Consider the following 26,008-nt stretch of genomic DNA (forward strand, 5'->3'; position numbering starts at 1 on the left):
TGGGGAGTCATTGGAGACTGCCCCCTTGCACGGGTGAGGCATAAATGCAATTTTGTTGTGTGCAGTGAACACTTGTGTCCTCAGCGTTCAGGGGCACTGTCAGAACAGAAGGAATCATGTTTTGGCCCAAGGTAACACATCATTTGCAAGAATGAATTTCACCGATTTCAGCCCTGCTGAAGAACCCTAATCTACACCTATTCTCTGCCAAATTTCACAGCAGGTGCAAGATGCTGTGGTTCATAGACCTCTCCAGGTCTCTAGCTAACCATTAGATGACCAGATGTTGGATTAGATGTGAAATTTGTTGATGATTTGAGGGTGCTTCAGCAAAGGTGAAATCGGTCAGATTCATCTTTGCAAATGGCACGTCTCTGAAGCCACATAAAAAGTGACCTTGGTTCAAAACTTGTTTCCTAATGTTCTGCCCAAACTCCAGGCCCGAACCCCATTGAAAACCCATGAAATGTGATCAAGAGGAAGCTGGATGGTCACAAGCCATCAACACAAGCTCAGTATAAGCATACATTATACTGAAAAAGCTGTCCCGGGCCCAGGGAGATAGGGGCCCCATAATTGGGTTATTATTACATACAGTATGACATGGAGGTTCTCATTACTTATACAGTATATTGGATAGAGGACCCTTTCAGATTACTTAGTCATGGCCGCAGTGAAAGCTGTCAGCAGCCCTGAAGCCACAAAGGCCTACGGATGTGGTAGCACTTAGCTATTGTACATCTTTAGCTCACTGGTATAGTACCCGTGCCTCCCATGCGGTTGCAAGTTCGAGCCCCAAGTGACAGAGTGCACAGGGAGACCTCAGTTTTACATAAGCCTAACGTGTGAGCTATGTCTTAAAACTAGAGATGCACCGGATCCTGATTTTTAGGATCCTGCCGGATACCGGATCCACTGCTTAAGATCCTGCCGGATCTGGAACCGGATACCGGATCCTACGAAAGGGTTAAAACACATAGACTCGCACACGTGGGCCCTTTTTATTACGTTGACTCAAACTAGTTTTTAGACTCATTGGCTTACTAACAAACTGCCTGCAACGGTCGCTTCCAAAGGGCTTTTACTCCATGCAGTGATTGGGGTTGTGAAAGACTGACTGAAAAGCCTACGTAAAAAACAGAGATGCACCAGATGATTTTTATGTAACTGCCGGATACCGGATCCGCTGCTTAAGATCCTGCCGGATCCGGATCCTGTGAAAAACCATATTATCCTGCCTTTTCCGGATCCGGAACCGGATCCGGTGCATCTCTACAAACAAAAGTTTTGCCCTAGAGAAAGGAATTCACTCAGAGCAGAATAACCCTGAACACTCCCATGGCAACCCATATTAACAGAGAGTAAATTCCATGCTCATTCTAGATCATGAATAGTCAAGTCAAGTCAAGTCGGCTTTATTGTCAATTTCTTTACATGCACTGGTCAAACAAAGAATTTGAAATTACGTTTCTTACTTCCCCTGCAGACATAGACATAGACTTTAGGTCTGGACATAGACAATTAGACATAGACAATTAGATATAGACAGTAAATACACATTCCACCGAGAGTACCTATACATACCCATACAGACATACAAAGTGCAAGGCTGGGCAACAGTAGACCTACATAGAACGTATTTTAAAAAGAGGTAGTGTTGTGCATTTCCAGTTATATAGCTAGTTTTCCAGTACAGTCATTCAATAGTAGGGTAGACTGAGTACAGTTGAGTACAGGGTACAGTTTAGACAAACCAAATATCTCTGGATAACAACGTAACTCTGATCTAATTTTTGCTGTGGACATGCACATCGATATCCTCCTTGATCATGGGAAATTAGAAACCAGCACAGAACGCAGATCCAAAGATATTGGGAAAATGCTGTTTTCGACAGGTCAGATTTACCTCACCAGGTTCCTTCAAAAATGAACATCTTATGACCATTAGTTATCCTCTTGATATAAGTTACATGATTGCAATCCATGATACGTGCTCTAAAAGCAGATATATTTCCTGACATCATAACAGTTAAAACCATTTAATATCTTTATCAATGTGTGATCTGGCCAGAAGGGGACAGTTTAGACGCTAGCCTGTAGTGCTAATTTCACTATGTAAAACCAATGTAAAGATGCTAACGGGTACAGTTGAGTACAGTATTTTGCTATCGGCCATGCTATTAGCTCCCATGGCTATTACCTCCCATTGATTAGAATGGTGTCTCAACTGTACTCTGCTATGTCTCAACTGTACCCCACCGTTTTTTAGCTAGGGTACAGTCGGGACAAAAGTGCACCTTTTTTGATTGATTAATTACATAAACATTAAACATCCTAGAGATATAATTCCTTGATTATATTTGCCCACATCCTGAAAATATGTTCTGTCCAAAACAACTTTCTTTTTAGGACCTTTTAATGGTCTAATTTCTGCGTGGAAGGGGACAGAAATAAAAGTGTACCCAACTGTACTCAGTCTACCCTAGGCATAAAGCAGCAGTAACATGTGTGTGTGTGTGTCTGTGTGTGTGTGTGTGTGTGTGTGTCAGGGCTTAACACTAACACACGCCAGGTAGCCAAATGCGGGTGAAAGTCGGCGTTGGCTAGTAGATACCGAAGGTTCACTAGCCATTCTGGCGGGTCCGTTACTATTCTGAATGATGAGGCACCGCATTTTGTAGTTTTTTTTTCTTCGGACCGTCTCTGCTACAAAAGCAATACAATGCGATTTCGCGAGCCTACAATACCCATGAAGCACCTGTGTCACGTGTCACCTGTGTCTCACGCAAGCCAGGAATCTGATAGGCCTAGAGCTAGTCTTGCGAAGAGGAGTGACAGCGAGCTACCGGGACATCAGCGTGCGCTTCGTTTGGGAAGCGTGCGCTTCGAAATGTCACTGGAAACCTTCACGTGAAAATAAAGTAGGCTAGCGAAGTTCATCTCAACTGAACTGTTTTGCGATCTGTCATTACTACAATACTTAGTAGTAGCCTAGTGGTCATTAAAATGACCAAAGCGAGAGGAAAACATGTCAGTCTGTCTTACTCTTGTGAAAGTCTCATTAGCGCAGTGATAAGACAAGGACACATGCAGCATTAATAATGTTTGGTTTAAATTATTTTCTGATTTGCCTGTGTCTTCATACCTTAATATTCCTCCATGTTTCTTGTGCTGTTGTTCCCGACTGTCAAACCGTTCTTAAAAAAACGCGCAGTAGTAGCCTTCCAGACTGCACAAAAGCATCCCATTGCATGTCCCTTCGCAGGTGCCCGTCTCGCCCGTTTGTATTTTAGGCTACAACTCACTATTAAACGGAATGAAAGGAAGTCGTAGCCCCTTCTGTAGTTACCGCATCTGTGTGTGCTTTCTAGTGGATACTTTTATAAGCAAATATCCCAGAAGAGGTGTTATTCCACATCCATGTCCGAGGACCGGCCAACTTGGCAATGACTGTAGGCTATCTACTTTGCGCATGAATTTGGACGGCGACCTCCACAGATAGGCCTATATGATATGAAGAAGTCCCTCCAGATTAAAGACGAAAATATTTTGCTCTCGTGTAGCTTACATTTGTGCCCTTCCACAACACTGTGCTTGGTGTTTCTGCATGGTAGCCTAAATATACTATAGGCTATGCCATTCCTCAGATCAGTAAATCTGTTCTTTGCATGCATGGACCAGTTAATAGGCCTAACAATTCTAATTGCCCTATAGCATATTATATTATATTATATTATATTATATTATATTATATTATATTATATTATATTATATTAGGCCTATAATATATTATATTAGCCTACATTACATTATTAGGGCCTACAGCCTATTATATAATTAATTAAAGCTGCTATGATGGCTAAGAAAATTATGGCTAGTGAAAAGGCCCAATGGCTAGTGAGTCAGGAAAACCACTAGCCAAAATGGCTGGTAAGCGAAAAAGTTAGTGTCAAGCACTGGTGTGTGTGTGTGTGTGTGTGTGTGTGTGTGTGTGTGTGTGTGTGTGTGTGTGTGTGTGTGTGTGTGTGTGTGTGTGTGTGTGTGTGTGTGTGTGTGTGTGCTTGTTTTTTTTTGTTTTTAGTTAGTTCAGTGTGTGGGTGGTTGACGTTTAAGGGCGTAACACAAAAAAAAAAAATCAAATTCCTGAAAAAAATGATGGATAAAAATTGGAAAAAATAGAAAAAAAATAAAGCACTTAGTGGTCTGTGGAATTTCACCTTATTTTGCCATTTTTGGGAAAATGTGTCTTGCATCAACACATTGCATAGGCATGTCACACCGCAGGAAAATGGAGTCACACCACAGGGAATTCACTGCATTATGGCCATTTTAATCCTTTTGTATACATGACTGACATCTGAGCTCATGCTAACTTGATAATGATATTGTGTTTAATCTTAATATGTGTTTTCATTTATAAAAAAACTTTTTTTTCCTCCTATAAGAGCAGTCACACCACAGGACACCATAAAATGTACCTAAGCATTGCATGGCAGAAAGATTGCAATATGAAGACATATTAAGAGGTTAAGAGTCACCTTAAACTTCCACAGCACTCTCCAATAACTGAGGTACTGACTGGTTAGGAGCCAGTCTTTAAGAGCCTTGTTGGCCTTGCAGCTGCCCATTCACAAACATTGACATGTCACCCCACAGGACACAATTTGTGTTACGAAATTGAACTTGTAGTTAATATTACTGTCTTGACTTTTTTTCACATTCACATATCTTAATATGAAGTTAATATTTATGCAATCATGCCAAATGCTTCATACATTATTAAAAATGTTGTTGGTTAATTTATATATATATTATATTCCAGGTTTCATTAATGTTACAGTCACACCGCAGGATATTTGACATATAAACCTTTACATAAATATTAACAAAAATGTTTCTTCTCATCTAAGACTAATATGAAACATAATGTACCACATCTTCTTTTATTGACATATGTTTTTTAAAGGAAAAATAACAGTTTTGTAGGTTTTTAACCAATGTTACGAAAAAACAAGGCGTCACGTCTCCCACCCGTGTGCGTGTGTGTGTGTGCGTGTGTGTGTGTGTGTGTGTGTGTGTGTGTGTGTGTGTGTGCTCTTTTAAGTCAGTGCCGTGTGTGTGTGTGTGTGTGTGTGTGTGTGTGTGTGTGTGTGTGTGTGTGTGTGTGTGTGTGTGTGTGTGTGTGTGTGTGTGTGTGTGTGTGTGTGTACGTTTTGAGTTAGTGCAAGTAGAATGTGCAATCACGATACAGTGTTGGTACAGTGATAGTGTTGTGAATAACCAGAAAATAATAGGCCTACATCTGGTGGTGTTGCAACCTCATTCCAGACATCTGTGCAGTGACCAGTAACTCTGAAGGTGGTGGTGTGGTGAGGAGGACATAGGCCAGTTTAGCGTAAGTGGATGCTAAACGAGTAGGATCCGTGAACCGTTGTAGTGACGATTCATAAATAAACAGAATCATTCCTGCTTCCTTTTCATCAAGAAATGTCCAACTAGTCTGCACAGCCAGCCAGTGCCTCATTGTTACACACACACACACACACACACACACACACACACACACACACACACACACACACACACACACACACACACACACACACACACACACACACACAATCATCATCATCATCGGCGGACACTTTGTGGTCGAGTATGTCTGTCCTCCTTCTTGGTCGTTGTGGGTCTTCAGATGGGCGAAAAGGCCAATCCGGGACCCACATTCTTTGAGGCAATGTGGGCATGGGCATGGGTGAATGCAAGTCTTGCATTCGGATGACATGGCCAGTCCATCTAAGCTGGTCTTGTGCAATGATGGCTGTGATGGTAGGGATGCCAGCCTCCTCCAGGACACTATTTGTTCGGTTATCCTCCCAGGTTATCCTGGATTCTCCGTAGATGTCTTTGATGGAAGGCTCAGTGATTTCAGGTGTCTATGTAGTCCAGGTTTCTGACCCAAGGAGAGTGGGGATTGGGGAGCAGTATCGCTTTGTAGACCAGGATTTTAGTCTTTGACTGAAGATCACGGTTTTCAAACACCCTTTTCTTAAGTCGCGAGTACACACACACACACACACACACACACACACACACACACACACACACACACACACACACACACACACACACACACACACACACACACACACACACACACACACACACACACACACACACACACACACACACACACACACACACACACACACACACTTTACTTCTTTATTTGGATTGACAGATATACAATTATCATGGCACAATCCAAATTTGGTTTAAAAGGAGTCCAATATACAGCACTAGAATCTTCTGTTCATAATGACCTAAGGATAAAGGTGGCACCTGCGTTTCCATATGAAGAGGCTCCCAATGATGCAAGATATTGAGCAAAATTTTGTGAATTGCTTGGCCCTTCTTTTTGTCAGTCCACAGATCTGTAGACCACGCAAACATAGTTTATGCACATGGCTCAGACTACCAAAAATGAGCACAAATGCTTTACATGAGTAATTGTAGTTATTTAAAGCAGTACACAGTGGTTGGTAGGCTATTTCAGAAACTTTGTTGAGTAGCATATATAGGCTATATGAATCAAATGAACAACCAATTTCTACAACTATAACTTGTCTATTGTTCTCATCAATCAAGGGGAGCAGTATCGCTTTGTAGCCTAGACCAGGATTTTAGTCTTTGACTGAAGATCACGGTTTTCAAACACCCTTTTCTTAAGTCGCGAGTACACACACACACACACACACACACACACACACACACACACACACACACACACACACACACACACACACACACACACACACACACACAGCCAAACACCAAATACCTGGGACCATGCACAGAAGAGAGGGAATGGGATGAGAGGAGAAGAGATGAAATGAGAGGAGAGGAGAGGAAAAGAGAAGAGAGGAGAAGACAACACACACACACACACACACACACACACACACACACACACACACACACACACACACACACACACACACACACACACACACACACACACACACACACACACACACAGCTATTTAAAAACCCGTGACAACCCAGTATACAACACCGACTGCGCATGCGTGCACTATTGTTTCCTTATTCCCAAATCGCTTCTATGAACAATGCTAATAACTCTGTTTTCGTTAGACAACATTGCCTGTTGCTCTTTTTGAATAATAGATATTGCTGTTTTGTTGTGGAAAAACTTCGTTTGTACTATTTATGGTTGGATTATGTTTAAGAAACCGATGCATAGGAGCTCCCATGATCCTCTGCGTCGGCCGCGTGGATTTCAAATCGGAGCAGCCAATGAGAAGCGGGCGTGACTTCAAGCACAACCAATCAGATGCGCACATAACGAACGGAGCACATTTTAAAAAATCGAAGCAGCCACTGTTGGCATTACGGGCGACGCGTTTGACAGAGTGGGCTGCTTTATCACTAGATTTGGATTTGTCAGCCGTTTCTTTTGTAATTACTATTCTGACGAAACTTTAGAAAGTGTAGCATATGTGAAATCTTTCAGCACGCTGAAATATTCATCTTATGACGAGTTGGGGCACAGTGGTTGTTTTATTTAAAACCCTACTTACCGAAGAAGCTAACTAATGCTAACTTTTTAAGAGCAACAAACAAGAATGACCGACTAATTTCAAGGCTATAGGTTTGTGTAGTGACGATATTCAGTCGTTGTATTTTAGAGCATTTTAATACGTTTGTACATAGACCTTGTTTTTTGAGAATTAGCCGAAGTTAACACCACTACTCTGAGAAGATGAGCGCTGGTACGGCAAAGACGGCCAAGCCGTCCTCTCAAAGCGATAAATCTGCAGCCTTGAAAGAAATCCCAGATATCCTGGTGGACCAGAGGACCATGAAGAGGTACATGAGGGGTCGTTTTCTTGGAAAGGGAGGCTTCGCCAAATGCTTCGAGATCACAGACATGGCCACGAAGGAGGTTTTCGCAGGGAAAGTGGTGCCCAAGGCTCTACTCCTAAAGCCTCACCAGAAGGAGAAGATGAGCACCGAGATCTCCATCCACAAGAGCCTGGACAACCCTCATGTGGTGGGCTTCAGGGGCTTCTTCGAGGACGATGACTTTGTCTTTGTGGTGCTGGAGATTTGTCGCAGAAGGGTAAGTTTTTATGTCTCTGAAACTTGTTATTAGCAGGGCTCTAGATTAACTTTTTTTCATCACCAGTCAGCAGAAATGGATAACAACCTACACGCTTACTAATGGGTTAAAGTGGCTAGTAACTTGGTCTGTTCTACCAGCCAAACTGCAATTTCACCAGCATTTGACCAGTTTGTTGTCAATGTGGAGCCCTGTTTGTAGTGATAGCAAATTATCTCAATGACCACCATACCAAACAAGGCTGACTAGTTTGCCCTACCAGCCAACGGTCGCATCTGTTAGCTGCTTGGCAGCCTAATGCATGTACTCAGCAGGCTTGATGTTGGTAATTCTTCACATGCTTCAGGGTCTGTGTGGGTTTTTTAATAGATTTTATTTTAATGCAAGCTGAACTTCAATCAATCTGTAAGTAAGCTTAACTTATGGCAGGTTTTTGGTAAGTTGTTGCACTTCTGTGCTTGAAGTCCGTCCGGCATTTTCAAATGTTCAATGCTTTATGAAGTTAGAAGCAAACAAAAGGACGAGGCGCAAACCCCTCAAAGCATCTTTTAGCATGCATACTACAAACTATATAACGGTAACTTGTAATTATGCTGACCCTTTTTTTTTCATTAAGTTCAACTTGCCTGAGTACTCTTACCACTGTCCACATTCAGTGTTTCCATCTTGGCTGGTGATATTCAAATACACGAATGTTAAACGTCCAGCCTGTTGCAATATTGTTTATATCGCTGCGGTTATCCTCCTCAAGTGAAATGACTTTTACTGTGTTCAGTAACCACCTGTTTGTTTCCTGTGGCGTTTAAAGCCTGCTTGGCAACCATTTTGAAATTCCATATGCAATGTGCATATGATGCAATGCTACTCTTTTACCAGCTGAGGGCGCCACCTACCCAAACTATGGATCCCAATCCCCAAGCACTAAATGCTCTGGTGCTGAGTTTGTCCTTAATTTCCTGGAGCCAAGTGTGTGTGTGGGAGCCATGGCCTGGTGGTTAAGGAGATGGGGTTAAGATGGGTTGCCGCCGCCGGTTCAAATCCCACCCTTCCACTCCCTATCTCACACTCCCTGAGCTAGGCACCTAACCCCACACTGTTCCAGGGACTGTGACCAATACCCTGCACTTAAAAAATAAAACAAAACAAAAACTAAGCCGCTTTGGATTGGTGTGTTACTTCATATGTAATGTAATTTAATATGTTATATTGTGTGTCCCTAGTCTCTTTTGGAGCTGCATAAGCGTCGTAAGGCGGTGACGGAGCCCGAGGCGCGATACTTCATGCGGCAGATCATTATGGGGTGCCAGTATCTCCATAACAACAGAGTGATCCACCGTGACCTGAAACTCGGCAACCTCTTCCTCAACGACGAGATGGATGTCAAGATTGGTGAGGCTTGCACGCACACGATTGGTGACTGCCTCTCTGAGACAAACATACACACAGGTCAAGATCGCTGAGACCCTCTCTGAGGCGCACACACTCATCACATTCATATCCTTAGCCTGCAGTAAAGAGACTCACACACGGAAGTCAAGATGGGTTACTTCTTCTCTGAGAGAGAGATATTATTATTATTATTCATTGTGCTTGGTTATACGTCTTGTACAGGAACATCCAGAGGTGTCATTGCCACACCTCCCTGAAGTTACAAAAAAAGATGTTTGCAAATCTCTAAAAACATTACTTACTAGGTCACATGAGGCCGTGAACAGTTCATGCATGTTGTCATTTGTGCAGGGCCAGTTCTAGTCAGGCACTGGTTATGTGATTGACTCAGATTCAAACTGAATGAGTCTGTGTGACCCATTGACCCAGTTTGTCCTCATGTAATGCTTCGGTGTTGTTGTTTTGGCACAAGCCTCCACTCTAACCCTTTGTGTGCATCCTCTGGTGACTTAAGGCTGTCCACGTCAATCAACTCTAACACACTGTGCGTGTGTCCACTAGGTGACTTTGGCTTGGCAACGCGTATCGAGTTTGACGGCGAGCGCAAGAAGACTCTGTGTGGAACCCCAAACTACATCGCTCCAGAGGTGCTCTGCAAGAAGGGACACAGCTTTGAAGTCGACATCTGGTCACTCGGATGCATCCTGTAAGTGTGTGTGTGTTGTTGTTGTTGTTCCCGCGGCTGCAGTGTTGGTGTGTGTCTGTACAGTATACCAAACATTTTCTAGCAGAATAAAATGCCCCCCAACCCAGCCTACCGAATGCAAAGGAGTGGGGGTGACTGCTTGCATGAGATGTGCGCTACTGCCATCTACAGTGCCAAGGGAACTCCATGTATTCTCAATCTAAAGTCTCCTAAAGGGGCGTTCACCTGACGTTGCATGGATCCCAGAAAAGTACTGGATTGATGGATCTTACTCTACTGGAAGATGTTTGAGTATGCTAGATGGCTGTTAGTTGCTGATGGTGTGTGTGTGTTTGTTCAGGTACACGTTGCTGGTGGGCAAGCCTCCGTTTGAGACGTCGTGTTTGAAGGAGACGTACGTTCGCATCAAGAAGAACGAGTACTCCGTTCCACGGGTGAGACAACACGTGCTGTGTGTGTGAATGCCCTGATCTTTGAGCATTTCGTTTGCCATCATGAGAAATGGCGTGGGCTTTTCCCCGACTGCCATAAGAAGTTCCAAATCCCAGGGTGTGTTCGAATACTGTGGTAGGCACTGCCTTCCTACCAGTAGCTACCACTGGATGCCTGACCAGCAGTAGTATTCTGTTAATGTATGTGGATTTTGCCTCATAAATTCAGCTTGCTGACTCTGTACAATAATTTAGAGGAGAAATGTGAAGCCCTCTCTGCTCTTATGTGACGTGTGGGTGTGTGTGTTTACGCGTTGCAGCACATTAACCCCCCGGCAGCTGCTCTGATCAAGCGTATGCTGCATGCGGAGCCCTCTCTGCGTCCCTCCATAAGTGACCTGCTGGGAGACGAGTTCTTCACGAGTGGCTACATTCCGCTGCGCCTGCCCACCTCCTGCCTCACGCTCCCGCCAAGATTTTCCATTGCACCCGGATCCCTGGAGCCCCCACGAAGACCCCTCACTGCCATCAACAAGGGTAAGAGACATACACACACACCAGTCTCTCTGGAACCCCCGCACACACCCCTCACCGCCATCAACTAGGGTAAAGCTAGGCTCAAACTACACCGCTGAAAATCCCCCTTACGACAATCAGTGGAACGTTACCCACCCCCCAGGACCATCGTAAGCCATTGTCGGGCAAGATTTCCTTGTGTGTGACGTTCTAAGAGAGAATTTTGCACTGTTTGGTGTTTACCACTCAAAATGGAACATCAGGCATTGTCTGTGTTTACGATCAGGGATAAGATTGAAAGTTGTGATTCTGTTTGTGTGCGGTTCAACCCAATGTCAAAATTGGCCGCAAAATCGTGAGTCGTTTAGTGCACTGCACTTCATCTTTGTATCCGTCTGTCTGAAACCTCCACATAGACCACCCACTAAGGCCCTCGGTACGCTTGCTGCCAACAGCATATTACGCGCGTCAACGTGAGCCACCGACTGCACGCGTTTGCTTTAAAAGCAGTAGGCCAATACTGGCGGTGTCATCCAGGGGTCAGAGACAGCAGCATTGCGATCCAGAAATGGGGAACACAGACTGTAAGGAAAACAAAACAAAAAGAAAAACTCTCCAGGCAAGGAGACGATACTGCTACTACTTCTGCACACTCCTTTGTCAAAGTGCAACGGGGAAGTATGATTGCTAATCAAGTGTTTGTAATTTCAAGCTGTAGATGCTCTTGAAAAGCTGCCACCATCATTTTCTTCAGAAGCACTTGTGTGGAACTGTGCAGTCTTTCTTACGATCGCACCCGGCGAGTTTGAATATATAGCATCTAACGCACACGTTTGGTTGCAGTAGCTAACGCGCGTAAAATTGACATGAACTACGCAAGTTAACATGCTCATGCACTAATCGAGCCTGCGCAGGCGTATCCTACAGCAAGCATACCAAGGGCCAAAGACCACTTCGACCATTTACGTCTACATGCACACCACTGCATTCGTGGACTTTGCCACCCCGTCATACCTGTGAACCCTCCCATTTCTCTCAGGAAACTCCCTATTTTTTACCATTTTCCTTGCCGTTTTGTCGTTTTCCCCGCCAATATCCCGATTTTTCACATTGTTCAGAGATTCACCCTCATGGCCTTGTCAGGTATCCTGACAAGCCACATCCTCTCTAGTAGAAGTGTGGAAATGTTTTTTTGTCTGTTAAATCTGGGAATTGAATGCTCAACGTTGACTGTTATGCACCCGGTTGCATGTTGAAGCAAAGCAGTGATTCTGTCTTTAAAGGTGCACTGTGTAATGTTTTTCGTGTTGCTGTCTTTAAACACTACTGCATTACCACTGTCTCATGGGACTTTGTGTGTGCGTTTGTTTTCAGGTCTTGTTCCCACTACAACAGATAAGCCAGGCAAGGCAGAGATGAAGGATGAACCGGCCACTGGGTAAGATGCTCAATCACTCAATACATGCAGGGCTGATGGTGTTCAGGCTCAGTTTGCAAAAATAAAAACATTGATAATAATTATACATTAGGTTATTCCTATCTCAGTAGAAGAAAACCCTGAACCTGTAGCACTTTCTATCAGGCTTGAATAATGGTCATACACTATTAAATGTTTGAATAATGTGTCAAAATGGGCCTATGGTACGTCACTATGCAGTATCTGGTCGTCGTTATGGCAGACATTAATATTATTATTTATTTATTTTCCCCAGCTCATGGCTAACTTTAATTCAAAAGTTAAAAAATGTAGTCATGTCTATAGAAATACTGTTGTATTTATTTATCTTTTTGGCTTCAGAGGCATTTTGTCTTCTACAATTATTGTTTTTGACAACTAGCACTCAAAAAATTTAAAAGGTCACCAATAATAATTGATATAGGGATGGCATGTGAAATCCCTTGACTGGTTCCTGTTGCAGAATGTTTATCTCACCAATCCATACTAAAAATCATAGAAATATTGTAGTTTTGAAATTGTTGTGGTTGATGATTACTTTCTCTCCCTCTCACCTGCCACAACATCATCCTCCTTTCCTCACTCTATCACACTCTCGCACTCTAGTGTGTGCGTGTGTGTGTTATACTGTATTAGTGAGGGTGCTAAGTGTGCTTTGCAGTGTTTTAATCTTGATGTGTTTGTGTTTTGCAGTGAGGGTACGGAAAATCTGAAGGGTCTTCTGACGGACCTGCTATCACAACTGAGCAGCCTGAACAACACCAAGCCCTCGGAACGACCAGTCATACGGCAAGGTAAACACACACAAACACATACATACACACACACACACCAAGCCCTCGGAACGTCTCATCATACGCCAGGGTAAACGCACACACAGACTGCCTGACCACCACCAAGCCAAGGCAGGGTACGAAATGGTCTAATTAATACTTTTTTAAATTATTATTGAACACTTTGTCCCCTCTCTTTTTCTCTTTCTCTCTCTATCTCTTTCTCTCTCTTTCTCTCTCTCTCCAGGTGAGGCTGAGGATCCTGCCTGCATCCCCATCTTCTGGATCAGCAAATGGGTCGACTACTCTGACAAATACGGCCTAGGTAGGAGACGCATGCACACAACCTGGCTGGCACGCAGCTACAGTTATAAAAGTCATGGATAAGAGAACACTTTGTCTTTTCCCAGTCACGGTCCAATAAATTAACAAACCTTGAATATTCTTGAGTGGTACTGAATGAATTCCATGTAGATGTGAGGTCTGTTTTTCCTCTTTGTTTGAGCAGTGACATGGAATGGGGAGAGAGGAGTGTTTATTTCTCTGGCAGCAAGGCATTCTGCTATTATGTGCCTAGATCATCCGCACATAAATGCCATCGTATGGCCTGGTTAAACATACGGACTAGCTAGAGTGGTTTAGCTACTTACGAGAGGACGAGCTATGGGGAGTGTTTGAACATGTGGTTACGTACGTATGATGTGTGTAGGGTACCAGCTGTGTGACCCATCTGACTACCACATGGGATGTGGTATTTAACGTCTGGTCTGAGTGTTTGCATATGAGGGCACTAATGTAGTGTGTGGGGGGTACCAGCTGTGACGACCACATGGGTGTGCTGTTTAACAACTGGTCTGGGAAGTGTTTGCATATGAGGGCACTAAAATACGTGTGTGTGTTGTGTGTGTAGGGTACCAGTTGTGTGACAACAGTGTGGGCGTGCTGTTTAACGACTCGACGCGTCTGGTGCTGTACGACGATGGAGACACTCTGCAGTACATCGACCGCACCAACGCAGAGTCCTACCTCAACCTCCGCAACTACCCCTCTGCACTCTCCAAGAAGGTAGGCACCTCGCCGTGCACGAACACCCTCACGCACCCTCCAAGAATACACACCAACATGCGTAAATGACCCCTCTGGACTCTCCAAGAATGTGTGTTTCTGAGTCAGTCCTCCCAACATCCCCACCAAAGGTTAACAGTCTGATATTTAAAGCTAAATAGATTTTGACATATCGAATTTGTAGAAAAAATTATTAACTTTTAAATTCTGAGATCGCCAGAAGAAGCAAATTCTCTTCCTCGTCGCTGCTCTTGCACCAGCGCACGCTTTTTTCAGACGCACAAGACGAAAAGGCTACGATTCTAGAGTGAGCCTGCCAGTCCGGACCCAGTAGCTAATTCGCTCGCTGGCTAATATTAAAGTAGAAACGGCGCTTCCAACGATGTACTCACCATTCTTGCAGCCATAGCTCCACAGGCAAGAAAACGGCAAATACAAATTTCTCCATTAAGGGGAACAATTGTCAACGTCATCTATCCACGTTTAACTACAAACATTGGCTGAAAATGAGCTATGTAAGCTATATCTTCTTGTAGCAGCCATACTGGCAAAACTTTACCAAAACTGACATTTTTCACGTGGGTACCTCCTAAAAGAAAGGCAGCGTTTAATATTGTGCAATAAGACATTGTGTGTCCAAGCACCGCTCCCCGCATGTCGTTTGACTACGGTACTTCCAGTAATGTACCACTAGTCCTTCTAGCCCGTAATGCCCTCACTTCAAGAGCCGCAGCCGCAGTGGTTTCAAAAACAAAGAGTTGAAAACGTCAAGGCAGGCATATATATTAATATTATACTTGTATTTTATTGTATTAATGTTGGACTATTGAGGATGGCATCAATAACATATGTATGATGTGTTTTTTTTTAGATGTATATCGAGATAGACAAAACAATGAAATCTGACAGCGTCTCAGTTTAATTCTTCTGCAGGGGGTTTAGATTGGATGGCTGCAGTACACAACTAGCCAGTTAATCAGAGCGGAATGAACATGGCTTTGTTGAAAATTAAGGCCATTTTCTGAGTGGTCTGCAATGTTTTAGAGTCCCCCTCACCGTTTATTTCATGTTTGCTGCAGTCTCTGTTACTTGGCTGATTTGGATTTTATCTCAACCAGCTTTAGAATGGCCGTCTATGGCCACCTGCAACTCTGTTCTTAAAATCACCTTAAACATTTGTTTTCGAAAGTCTACAGCTCACGGAGTGGTTAGGGGTGTTCACTAGCAGTCCCTAACAAGTTTCAAGGCGAAATATGGCTTCTGTCATTTTTTTATTTGCCATTTTGTGAAAGAAAGTGAAACTTAATTTACAAATGGCTACATAAAACACACATAAAACATGACAGATGCCATATTTCGCTACAAAAATTAAGGAACACCAGTGAATACTGCTGAACACTTGGTGAGTTGCATATTCTTGAAAACAAATGTTAAAGGTAATTTTAAGAACAGAGTTGCAGGTGCCCATAGACGGCCATTCTAAAGCTGGTTGAGATCAAATCCAAATAACAGACAGTAGCAAACATGAAATAAACGGTGAGGGGGTCTCTAAAACATTGCAGACCACTCAGAAAATGGCCTTAATGTTCCAAAAAAGCGTAGTTCTCCTTTAAATACAATTTGTTTCATCTTCATTAGCCCAAGAGTCTCGTGTTTTTTACGTTCTTCAGAAGTTGTGATATTCAGTCCCTCCAGGAAATTGCGATGTTGCGATCGCTGTGTTTTTCGCAACTTCAATGAATTCCCGCGAATTCTGCGCGGGAGCGCAACTTTAACCAATCACCGCGATTTCCCGCAACTTTGAACACTTTGAACCAATCCATGTTGCGCTGACTTCACTGACGTCAACAAACTTCCTTTCAAAAAGGATAATACAATTAAAAAAAAATACAATAAAAAAGTAACCTAGCAATCAGTCCCAGCACTTTACTCTGCGTACAAAGTTGTAGGTGAGGGGGGGAAACTAATAAATATTGTAGGAAACGCCATGTTGTCATTGCGCGTCTGCTCGCATGGTCATAGGAGGGAAAATGTATGCCTAGTCTGGCATAACCAATAGGCCTACATTTTTAAAATGTGGTAGGCCTACATAAATATATAATTAACACTTCATGACAGTCATCTACATTACGCCAAGTAGGCCTATAGGGCTCCTACAACAAGATGTGTTTTTTTTTTCTAAAGCAGTCCACCTGCTGGACCACTTTGTTGTTTGACTTGTGCGCGTACAGAAGGCAACATTTTCCCTCCGAATTGAGACGTGCAAATGTCTTGTCCACAACAAAGGAGTAATTTCCATCCTTCATTGTGAATGCTGCGTGCGTGCCTGGCCGATATTAATCTCTTTCGCGCAAATTGGGCTATGGCTGGATACGAGCACTTGGTGACCGTGGTGTCAAATCACTTTCGTTTAACCTGGCGCGGTCAAACGGGCAAGGAACACGGAACATGAATAAAACCAGAGCAGACACGTTGGGAAGCTGTGGGACTAAGTTGGAAAACTACTTTCTGTCTCTCCCTCTCCTTCTCTCTTTGCGCGATTGACTGTATTGATTGACAGCTGAGACCTCCGTTCTACAAGCGACGTGGTGTTTTCTAGATGACAATCTCGTCGTGTTTATATTCACAAGAGCACCACAATTAATATAATTTCTGAGCATTATTCAGCAAGCACCCTTCACAACTGGAAATCTGTGAACTCCATCCTCGTTACATTGAATGATCATCAGCCGTTAATTTAAAGCCGGCTGACGGCGCGGGAGAACAAAAAAAGCGACCCCCGCTTTCGAAAGCGACCCCCCCTCTGCTTTTATTTGTGTTGCTTTTGACAAGCTTGACAATTAAACGCAGACACAGGCAGGCTATGTGTAGCAGACGACTCACATTAACCAGGATTTCAGTCACAGTTCCTTTCACGCACCCTCTTCAACTGGGTGGACATGCCTAATTCCGCCCGCCTACTTATAGGCCTAAGTGATACTAGTTAATTATGTATCCACTGTTTAAGTCAGGAATGGATATCGACATGATACGAAGTTTGTATGCTTACAATTTGAAACGGTGATGACATTTAAAACGGAGTCAAACGGCCATAAACAGCATTGTAATGAAGGGTGTCGTAATGGCAGCATGAAAGAGATGGAACTTTTCACGACGACATTCTGGCTAAAAACTCGCCCTGGCCGCTTCCCTGCTTTGCTTAAGGACCAAAATTATAATATAAAAATGGAAATAATATATAAACACCGGAGGACTGGAATGTGGCAGTGCCCCTTCAAGCGTGGGGAAACACATTAAAAATCGCAACAAAAATCGCACCTTTCACTTCATGCTGCAACAAAATCGCAACAACACACTAAGAAGCTCCGCAACTTTATCGTGATTTTCTGGAAATCCTCGTGCACCTTTTGGCAATTCCGACCGCGATTTTTTTGAGTAAATGCCCGCGATTTCCTGGTGGGACTGGATATTTGAGTTTCTATAGGCTTACTGTAACTTTTCCCAAAATGTTAAAAGATGTTGCTGTTGTGAAAGATTTGCTTGTGGTGTGGTATTTATTTGAAGTGGCTTATTAATGAATGATTTGCTTCTGTGCTGTTATCTGGCAGCTTGTCAGTTTCATTCTTCTGCAGTAAGTTCAGCTGTTTGCATGACTGCAGCCATCAAAGCTAGCTAGTTAATGTCAGAGCCAGAGTGATCTTCTGTTGACTTATTTGTGTGTGTCTACATGCATTGCTGATGTATTTATGTAACTTCTTTGAGGGCTGTGTGGTTTTGTTTGTGTCTAGATCACGCTGCTGAAGTATTTCCGCAACTACATGAGCGAGCACCTCTTGAAGGCCGGTGCCAACATCACCCCTCGTGACGGTGACGAGTTGACGCGTCTGCCGTCGCTGAACTACTGGTTCCGCACCAAGAGCGCCATCGTGCTCCACCTCAGCAACGGAACCGTGCAGGTCAACTTCTTCCAGGTCAGTCAGGGGTCACCGCACCGCATACCACACACACCCTTCCCCCATGGCGCAATGGCTAGAGTGCTGGCAAAGAATTGTCTATGACACTAACATAACCCAAAATCTGCCTATCCAATGCAAAGGAGTGTGCTCAAGTTTGGTCTCCTAAGTGGGCGTTGTCCCCTGTTCTCTTTCAGTGCCATTTGGTGGTGGCTTGCATGAGATGTGCGCTACTGCCATCTACAGCGTCAAGCCTTGAAGGGAACTCCATTTATCAGGCATGCAAACTTGCCGCTTTTCGGCGAAATTCGCCGTTTTGAAATGAAAATGGGTCATTTCTGTGAATCGTGCAGATCCGAGGAGAAAATTTGGGGGGGGGGGGGGGGGTCTCGAGAGTTGAAATGTATACCGCAGAAAATGTCATACAGCTCAATGGCAAATTGCTGGAGAGATGCCACCACCGACAATGACTTTTGACCAATCACAGTATTTCTGTTTGTCGGCACAGCCAATAACAAGAACGAGCTCAATCTAAGTCCCGCCCTGTCTTCATACTTCGAAAGACAGCGCAAAACCCTGTGTTTCTGGTCGGCTGGGCTGCGTAGTTATTATATCAAATGTCTTTGTTCTATAATATAGAGAGTGTCCGACCATTTTCCCCTACCCAAATCCTGAAATGTGCCGTCTTTGGATTTAGCTCTAAACGTGGAAGTCTGCGTGGTTAGTGAACAGGTACCCCACACCTCACAGTTGGTTTAGTTGTTTTGCCTGATAATTTGACTCCGGAGCTTCCCTGCCCTCGTGAAAAATAATGTATTCTCATAAGAGCTCCGAAAGCTTGGTTACACGCACGTGTTCCTGGTATTCTGTTGTTTCGGTTAATGATTTGAAATGTCAATTTACGCTAACAGTAGAATAGTTCAGTTTCCGTTCGCTGTAGGCCTACTTGTTCTCCGGTTATAGTCGATGCAAATGACATCTGATTTCTGCGCGAGTGAATCCAACTTGGAGAGTTCAGCGGGAGAGTGCGCTAGGGGGAAAAGTCTAAAGTAGCTACCGGGTAAAAAAATATGGATAAAAAAAAACAGGTGAAAAGCGCATGTAGACTATGCGAGGCATGCAACATCGTGCATATGCTGCGGGCAGAGGGAAGGGAGAGAGAAGGCTGGGCCAGTCAGTCTCGTTTGACACAGGACAAATTTCAACAGTTGGCCAAATCATTCCAAGTTTTTGTGTAATCCGATTCCTTTGTAGGCCTATATCTAAATGACCTTAAAAAAGTGAACGATATTTAGTGAAACATACTTTTTTCTAAAGTTGGAGCGTTCCTATTCCTACTCATTTTTTTTCTACAGGGAGACTAGGTGAAGTAAGAGTAAGAGATACTAGGTGAATAGGCTAAAATTTGAGTAGCCTAGTTTGAGTAAAACTTCAGTAGCTAATTCAAACTTTGACAAAGTTTTTTTTGCAGCCTATTGCAAGTTGTCTGAAATATGATGATTAAATATACATGAGATGACAACCAGTAAGTGTTGAGGGGGTGTTATACTGATGAGAGGAGGGGTGCTTAGTGCCATTTGGGGGCATTTTGGCCTATTTTATTTTTTAATAGGCCTACTAAGGGTTTTGATGAGGTCAATGGGGTGTTGGGGAAACTTACTATGAGAATCACTGCTCTGTCATGATAAAAACCTATTTTATCAAGCTATCTACCCAACCCCCCATCAGACATGACGGCTAAGTCATGGAGTAAGGTTGGCAGTTCTCATGTTCACTGTCCCTTGATCGCTAATAACTACAGTATGCTCAAAATTCACAATTTAAAGACTTTTTTAGCTAAATCCTCTCCCCCCTAGTCTGAGACTGTTATACAAGATCATCCACTGCGCACAACACACACGTGTGCACCTGCGTTTGCGCGCGTGCACTGCGCCGCGCCGCGCCGCACCGCGCTCTTGTCACCTTTTTCACCCCTGACCTGTTTGCATGCCTGATTTATTCTCATCCTAAAGTCTCCCAATGTCTCCTAACTGAAGGTCTCCTAAAGGGGCGCTCAACTGAAGTCACATGGGTGTGGGAAACAAACGGGATTGATGTCTCTTACTCTAATACAGGGATTCTTAACCTTTTTGACGTCGAGGCCCATTTTTTTCAGTGCAGAGTGGCCCGTGGCCCATCTAATATTGCCCATGACCAGACATAGGCCTATTGTATAAATAATTAGGCCTATATTATTATAGGTACGCAGTTGCACGGCCCACAAGCGCGAGTTTGAAACTTTTCTGCGGCCCTCAGGTTTTTGAGCACAGCCCAGCATTGGGCCGCGGTCCTATGGTTAAGAATCCCTGCTCTAATAGACCATTCTTTGGCGCTGGCCTGTAGATCAGAGGGTTGCAGATTCAAATTCCACCGGGACCTCTCCCTACACCTCCATCCATGGCTGAAGTGCCCTTGAGCAAGGCACCTAACCCCACACTGCTCCAGGGACTGTAGCCAATGGGGCACGTAAGTCCCGTCCTCTACTTCCTGGTTCATGGGGCAGGGGAGTCAAAAATAATTACTGGGCTTGAAAATGAGTTTTCTTGACACCAATCCAAACCTTGGACCTTCACCTATGCACTACAAATCCAGAAATAACTCATTTTTTGACTCCCCCTGCCCCATGAACCAGGAAGTAGAGGGCGTGACTTAGGTGCCCCATACCCTGCACCTAAAGAACTAATTTGTTATGAATAAAAAGTATCAGCTAAATGTAATGTATTGATGTAGTGTCCTCAAACCACTCCCCCTTTACCAAAACTCCTCCCCTTATAACCAAAACCTGACTCTTGACTGTTCTAACATCACTCCTTTCAATGGATTTGGTCAGTTATTGATTTGCTTTTTCAGCTGTGGATTTTGCCGCTAGACTGGGTTTCCTGGTTAGATTCAGGGCTCTAAATTAACACCAGACAACAGGCCAAATGATGGTTAAATTTCAGTTTGGCTAGTAGAAAACACCAACTTGCACTCACTAATGGGTCAAAGTGACTAGTGTTTGGCTAGTAAGATTTTGGCTGGTGATGAAGTTAATTTTGGGCCCTGAATATGCCCATTGATGTCAAAACCACAGTTGAGTTCCTGCTGAAGTCCTGCGCTGATCTTATGCTCTCTCTGCGCTCTCAGGACCACACCAAGGTGATCTTGTGTCCGCTGATGGGTGCAGTGACGTACATCGATGAGCGTCGTGAGTTCCGCACGTATCGCCTGAGCCTCCTGGAGGAATTTGGCTGTAGCAGGGAGCTCGCCGGACGCCTGCGATTTGCACACAACATGGTGGAGAAACTACTGGCCAACCCCACGTCATCGCAGCGCTGATCACACACACACACACACACACACACACACACACACACACACACACACACACGCGCGCGGCATGGTGAAGCTAATGGCCAAAGCCACATTAAAACAGTGACACACACACGTTTACCCCCTCAGGCACCCTTCCATGTATATACACACACACACACACACACACACACTGCATTAGTCAGTTCTGTATTCGCAGTCCAACCCCCCTCCTCCCGAATCAGTTTGTTTTGTAGCTTCGTGCTGATGAATTATGGGATGGTGGTGGGCTGGCAAGAGGTCTTGCTGAGATGATCATGTCCTCTTCTGTCTGTCTGTCCTGGTCAGTCCGTATATATGTCTCTCTGTGTTGTTGGTCTTGAGTGTGTGCCTGCTTTGGGTGTTTTTTATGTTTTTATTCTTGTGTAAAAATGTTTGTTACCATTCAATGTTTTCCAGAGGTTTTGTACTATTTTAAATATCTGTATAAATGAATAAAGACCTTATTTGGGAAGAGTGTGTTTTGTCTGTATTGTTCTCCATTGGGTGTGTCTTGGTCTGATTCAGTCCACTAGTCCAGTTGGGAAGGAGAGTGGCCAGTGGCACAGCCAGAGAGAATACGAGACGCTTGTCTCCACTCTGCCCTCTAAAGGCAAAGTGCAGTAACTACATATTTTGCCATAATTGAGTTTAGATTGAGTGGAGTATTTTCTTAGTGGAGTATTTTAATCCCAATGGAAATTAAGGTGTCTGTCAGTTAACATAAATGTACAAATGCAAAACATACACAAAGACCTTATACTCATAATTGAACATTACCGTAACATCTTCATAACCTCTTTTATCTTGTGGTCCAAGTGTCTGTCAGATTTTGAGTAACTACAATATCCATTCTAATGCCAAAACTTTAAGTCCTTTTTTCCCTCAGTTTCCATGTTGACATAGTTACTGCCCTTTGCCTGTGGAGGACAGTACTGCTGTTTCCAAACCTCTTGGGGTGTGAATGTGTGTAAGGGGAGGAACTCATTGCTTTTTAAACTTTCCTTGATGCCACCAGGGGCTGTTCACTCACGGAACTTCCTATTAGCCACAATTGGCTAACCCTGACCACGGGACAGTGCAAAATGAATGGATGTCAATGGAGTTTTTTACCATTATAATTTTTTTGATTTTTTATAATTTTTTGTCCTGAAATATTCATATTAAGTTCGAAGCTAGAAATAAGACCCCATTTGAGTAGCGTTTCGATTATTTTGCGCCACTAGATTATTATATACTGGGTCACAAAGCTCAATTTTATGGGGCCAAACCCATAAACATTAGCACGATGCTATAGCGAGTACAGGTTGAAATCTTCTAACCAGCTGTAAAACTACACACCTGAACGATTTGTCAATACAGCCTATTGTTAAACAACAGTCATAGTGCTTACCAGGAATGTTTTGTTGATAATATTTGTGACTGGAAATGGCAGTAGCAATGTATTTAGCATGGGTTCCCATTTCCATTCCATACATTTTCCCACATGAAGGACTGGCCTACGCTCGTTACTGCAGAATGCATGCAAAGCTAACTGGCTACAATGGGAACCAATGAGACTGAGCCTTCTCCCTGTGTTCTAATTTCTCTGATGCCACTATGGGGCACCTAAGTCACGCCCTCTACTTCCTGGTTCATGGGGCAGACAGTTGCAAAAAAATGAATGGAAGTGAACAAGGTGAGTCGGGGTGGGCTTGTAGTGCATAAGTGGAGGTCCAAGGTTTGTTGTTGAAAAACCACATTTCAAGCCCAGTAATTATTTTTTTACTCACTCTGCCCCATGAACCAGAAAGTAGAGGGCATGACTTAGATGCCCCATACCCCATTGGCCTGAACCACCATGCACTTTTCCCTTCTCTCCAGCCAGAGGTGGTGACATTTTGCAAAGTAAATGGTCAATAGTCCATCTTTAACCTGACACTGGATTATTTAAAAACTCCTGCAAACATGTGCCAGTTGTATTGGTGAACTTCAAAGTTGGCCGGAGTAACACTTAACACATTCTTTCTAGAATGTCATGCTGCCCATTCACAAATGTTACCTCATACTTGCCATCACCATCAAAGTATTCATTACGACTGGAAAACCAAGTTCATACATGAAAAGGTGAATCTTCTCCATCTCTGTCCTTTTTAATTTACAGTAATGGGACATTCTGAGGTGCAAAACCTACTGTACTTTGGTCAAACTAGCCTAGTAAATAGGCCCTATTGCTGTTTTACTTGGAAGTGGGCAGCACAGTTTCTATGAGCAGCATAGTTGCAATACCAACTCTGACCACCTTTTAAAGGTGCACTGTGTAGGATGGGGGGGAGTAGGTATTCAAATTGTTTTTGATGCAGCGTAAATGACCAACCCATAGATGGGTAAATGGTCATGAAATATCCCATATTTTATAGTCATAATTAGACCTATACTTATCGGTTAGCCTACTCTTTGATTACCTGACTCCCACCAAAGGGAACAAAGCGTGTAGTTGGTGAATGCAGCCAGATGACATGTCAGGTTACTCTTCCGTCACTTCCAGTGAAGGCACAGTGCATAGTGCTCAAGTCTTTCCGTGACACTATGCACTGAAGACCTCCATGCACTGTGCACTGACACAAGTACATGGTATGAGACATAAGGATAGACTAGGTTGTGAGAGGGGGTCCGCAGAAACGTAGTATAGCACGACTCAAGTAAGGGGGGGGGGCTGCAGATGGATTATCTGGCACAAACCATCTTTTTACGTTTGTAAACAATGACTAGGCTCATTGTGCATGGTCCCTGGCTGTCGAACTAAACTAGAAATACACTCAAAGAGTGCAGACCTCCTCCAATGAAGCTGTTTGATTGAATATTTGACTATGATAGAAACTGGAATATCAAAATTAGCCCTATCCCGCAATGGTGAAGAATCTTTAAAAGAACGATTGAGCAAAACAGCATGAGATTTCCCAGGCTATCTTTCTTGGGGGAGCTACAGCATTTCGTCCAGGGCAGCTCTCGGGCATTATGTTGCCTACTGCATGAGGTCATATCTGGTTGCCTTCTGCATGAGGTTTTTCTCGGGGTGGCAATGATATGAGGACCTCTCCAAGGGGCTTTCCGCGGTCTATGCCTAATAGGGCTGGATTATCCATTAGGGGCAGTGGCACAGGACTCAGGGGCACCAAGCATTTTTGACCAGTGAGGGGGCACAAACTTAACACATGTTCATAAAGGGGCACCAGTGGTATAGTGTACAGGGACACCACATTGGCTTAGAGTAGACCTGATGCCTATTGTATGTGTTGAATGTGTAGGGTTGGCCTACAAATCAGTCTGTATTTTGCTGTAGAAAGTAGGCCCATAATATTTGATGAATGTATGGCAAATAATGGTCATGCAAAATGAGACAAAACAAGCAACCAACCAAACGAGTTATACTGTCATATTACTGTCATTATTATATCCCCGAAACGCGGAGCGTCGGGGATGTAATGGTTTTGCGTGCACCGCCGCCGCCGCCGCGTCCGCGTCCGCCGCGTAAGGTCTTTCGTGTTAACGCGATAACTTTTGAACGGATGTTTGGATTTGTCCCAGATTTGGTGTGTGAATGCTCTAGGGCAGGTTCATGAACTGATTCGAGTTTGGAGGTCAACAATTTCAAGATGGCCGAATTTTTGTTTGGTCCATAACTTCTGACCGGGTGGATGGATTTGTCCCAGATTTGGTGTGTGAATGTTCTAGGGTAGGTTCATGAACTGATTCGAGTTTGGAGGTCAACAATTTCAAGATGGCCGAATTCAAGATGGCCGAATTTTTGTTTGGCCCATTACTTCTGACCGGGTGGATGGATTTGTCCCAGATTTGGTGTGTGAATGCTCTAGGGTGGGTTCATGAACTGATTACAGTTTGGAGGTTAACACTTTCAAGATGGCGGAATTCAAGATGGCCGAATTTTTGTTTGGTCCATAACTTCTGACCGGGTGGATGGATTTGTCCCAGATTTGGTGTGTGAATGTTCTAGGGTAGGTTCATGAACTGATTCGATTTTGGAGGTCAACAATTTCAAGATGGCCGAATTCAAGATGGCCAAATTTTTGTTTGGCCCATTACTTCTGACCGGGTGGATGGATTTGTCCCAGATTTGGTGTGTGAATGCTCTAGGGTGGGTTCATGAACTGATTACAGTTTGGAGGTTAACACTTTCAAGATGGCCGAATTCAAGATGGCCGAATTT

At 43.8% G+C, this 26,008-nt stretch overlaps 1 protein-coding gene across 1 annotated transcript; it reads left to right on the top strand.

Moving 5' to 3' along the window:
* The first annotated feature begins 7,419 nt into the window (after window positions 1-7,419).
* LOC134455933 (serine/threonine-protein kinase PLK1-like) lies at window positions 7,420-22,276 on the top strand. The gene is made up of 11 exons (XM_063207300.1): window positions 7,420-8,143; window positions 9,364-9,532; window positions 10,094-10,238; window positions 10,579-10,672; window positions 10,990-11,206; window positions 12,560-12,623; window positions 13,335-13,435; window positions 13,662-13,739; window positions 14,325-14,479; window positions 18,268-18,450; window positions 21,598-22,276. The coding sequence occupies exons 1-11, from the start codon at window positions 7,784-7,786 to the stop codon at window positions 21,787-21,789; spliced, it is 1,758 nt and encodes a 585-aa protein (XP_063063370.1). The 5' UTR covers window positions 7,420-7,783; the 3' UTR covers window positions 21,790-22,276.
* The last annotated feature ends 3,732 nt before the right edge of the window (window positions 22,277-26,008 follow it).

Source organism: Engraulis encrasicolus, chromosome 1 (genome assembly GCF_034702125.1).
Source record: "Engraulis encrasicolus isolate BLACKSEA-1 chromosome 1, IST_EnEncr_1.0, whole genome shotgun sequence".
Taxonomy (NCBI): domain Eukaryota; kingdom Metazoa; phylum Chordata; class Actinopteri; order Clupeiformes; family Engraulidae; genus Engraulis; species Engraulis encrasicolus.